At 45.4% G+C, this 2,686-nt stretch overlaps 1 protein-coding gene across 1 annotated transcript; it reads left to right on the forward strand.

Annotated features, from left to right (window-relative positions):
- The first annotated feature begins 392 nt into the window (after window positions 1–392).
- On the forward strand, window positions 393–1,394 carry LOC112784511 (enoyl-CoA delta isomerase 2, peroxisomal). The gene has a single exon (XM_025827748.3). It carries the CDS (start codon window positions 463–465, stop codon window positions 1,189–1,191), a length of 729 nt encoding a protein of 242 aa, XP_025683533.1. The 5' UTR covers window positions 393–462; the 3' UTR covers window positions 1,192–1,394.
- Window positions 1,395–2,686: the final 1,292 nt, after the last annotated feature.

The following is a 2,686-nucleotide window of genomic DNA, read 5'->3' on the forward strand; positions in this document are numbered from 1 at the left end:
TAGGGTTCATATGGTTCGAAGAAATTAGAGAAGAAAGAGCATGAACAGTGATTTGATTATTCCCTTTTCTTATATTTATTTCAACAAATTTCATAATTAATATTTCTATTTTCCACAGTGTCACCTCAAATTGGCCACATCATACAATACCGTGCCACTTGGCCTCCACCACCGCCGGAAAATTTACTCAAGTCACGGAAGGGTAGAATTGACAACGGAGTTTTATATTCATGTGTACAAATGACTCATTAAAAAATTGAGGAGTACATTTGTACTCCGTGTGAAAATTCGGGTGTACTTTTGTCTATTTTTCCATTAATTATTGAGATTGAAAAGAGATTGGGTTTTAAAAAATAATATTAATTTAACTAATTAAATTCAAAGATTAGAGAAGGGCCTATACGAAACTCACTTTGTAGATGTCCTAGCTATTACGAAACTCATTCAAAGTAAGAGATAGAAATGTGTTCTCTCGAGAAGCGTGGGACCCTTTTCATTCTCACTCTCACCGGCACCGACGGTGACGACCAACACCGCCTAGGCCCGCAGGTCATCGCCTCCCTCCTCTCCACCCTCTCCCGCATCGCCGCCGAAGCCATCCCGGGATCTGTTCTCATCACCACCGCACACGGCAGGTACTACTCCACCGGCTTCGACCTCATCTGGGCTCGGAAGGCCGAATCCGGCGCCGCCGCTGCCAATCGCCTCCATTCCATGGTCAATTCCCTGAAGCCCGTCGCAGCGGCGCTGATGGCTCTCCCGATGCCGACAATCGCCGCCCTAAACGGCCACGCAGCCGCGGCTGGTTTCCTTTTGGCGATCTGCCACGACTACGTGCTGATGAGGAGCGACGTCGGCGTGCTGTACATGCCGGAGGTGGACCTAGGGCTTCCGCTGCCGGATTACTTCGCGGCGATGTTCAGGTCGAAGATAAGATCCCCGACCGTGATGCGGGAGGTGGTGATGAGCGGCGTGAAGGTGAAGGCAGCGGAGGGGGTGAAGATGGGGATGGTGGATTCGGCGCACGATAGTGCGGAGAGCGTGGTGGAGGCTAGCATGCGCCTTGCGGAAAAGCTATCTCGTAGGAAATGGGTGGGTGACGTGTATGCTGACATAAGAAAGAGCTTGTATCCCGATGCTTGTGCCGTTTTGGATTTACCCCTCAAACCTCTTTTGGTTTCTAAGATCTGAAATCTACACTCTCCATTTAATTTCTTACTTGTTACCGTACTACTTTCAAGTATTATTAGAATGAATAATATTTGTTTAAGAAACTGTATCATATGATGTGATGGCATGAATAATGTTAAATTATTGTTGAAAGCCCTACAAAAAAAAGACAAAAAAAGAGAAAGGAAACACTATCTAATTTAAGAAGGATTGCATTTTGGATACTTATTGGTTCCTCTCCACGTATAAATTCTAAGATATGTCGTTTTTAGGTAGCATTGAATATCATGCGATGCCATGACCGGAATAATGGACCTTTGAATTGTTTTTCTCTTATGTGTTTTCTTTTAAGGGAAAGTAATTGTTACGGTGGGTAACCGGAGATTAATGGGTTGGATGGTGCTGGTTGGCCCAAACGTACGTATGAAGGAGGTGGTTTTCGAGTGGGTCTGTTCTCGGTGTTCCTCTGTCCGACTTGCACGTGTGATCCGATGCCTAAGTTAGCAAGAGTGTGAGCAGGTTAGAGAGTATTGGAACTTAGAGATACCTGAATGGTGTCAGTGTATTTATAGTGGTGAACCAATAACCACCGCTGAAGTAGTGCCACCTTTTTAGGTGGATAACCGTTCCCATATCTTAGGGAGGTTAAGATATGGCTCTATGAAGTGGTTAGAGAGTTTCTAGGGGCAGTTACTCATTCGAATGAGTGTTATCTGCCAGCTAACCCTCGTATCCGACTTCTTTGGAGCAGGTCGTGTTTAGTACCGACTTCTTAGGATGAAGGCTGGTACTGGGTGAGGGCCAACCCTTTGGGTAGGGTTGGGCCTATTTGCTTGGGTCCTGGACCTTTATTATTGGGCCAGGGTATGAACAGTGCCCCTACTCGAGCCCAATTTCCTTTTAGGATTTGGGTTCGAGTATTCAACTCGGGGTCGTAGCCGATTTGCAAGAGGACCGATGTGATGGTTTAAGAACCGACGTGATTTTCCTTGACCTTTCGGTTCTGACAGTTACGTCTAATCAAGCGTCGTGTCAGTTAGGGGTGTGCGTAGGGATTTAATGGCCTTGGTAACGGTGCATCTTCATTAATGATTGCCCCAATTTTACCATTATGCCCCTAACGTTCTTATAAATACTTTCCCTCTCTTTCGTTGTTTCGTTTCTGCGATTTTTCAAATTTCCCTTGCATTCGTTCGTGCTGCATTCTTGCGTTTCGAAGGCTTTTACTTCCTCCAGTCTTGATTTCAGACTTAAAGGTTAGCTTTTTCCCCTTCTGTAACATGCTTTCTATTTGCGTGCTTTTATTTTGTAGGTAGATTGGTTTGTAGGCTTTAGTTCCGTACCCCGTCCCTTTAGAGACCGTGTGTTGATTTTCCTTTTCTTTTTGTAGGTTTCTTGTCACCCCTTTTAAGAAAAGAAAATGGCTTCCGTAGATGTTCTCTCTCAGTGGGTCGATGTCACAGTCCTAGGGGAGGAGCCTTCAGTCGATGCCGAGTTTATCACCCACCTTCGTACT

The sequence above is a fragment of the Arachis hypogaea genome, chromosome 20 (genome assembly GCF_003086295.3).
Source record: "Arachis hypogaea cultivar Tifrunner chromosome 20, arahy.Tifrunner.gnm2.J5K5, whole genome shotgun sequence".
Classification (NCBI taxonomy): Eukaryota; Viridiplantae; Streptophyta; class Magnoliopsida; order Fabales; family Fabaceae; genus Arachis; species Arachis hypogaea.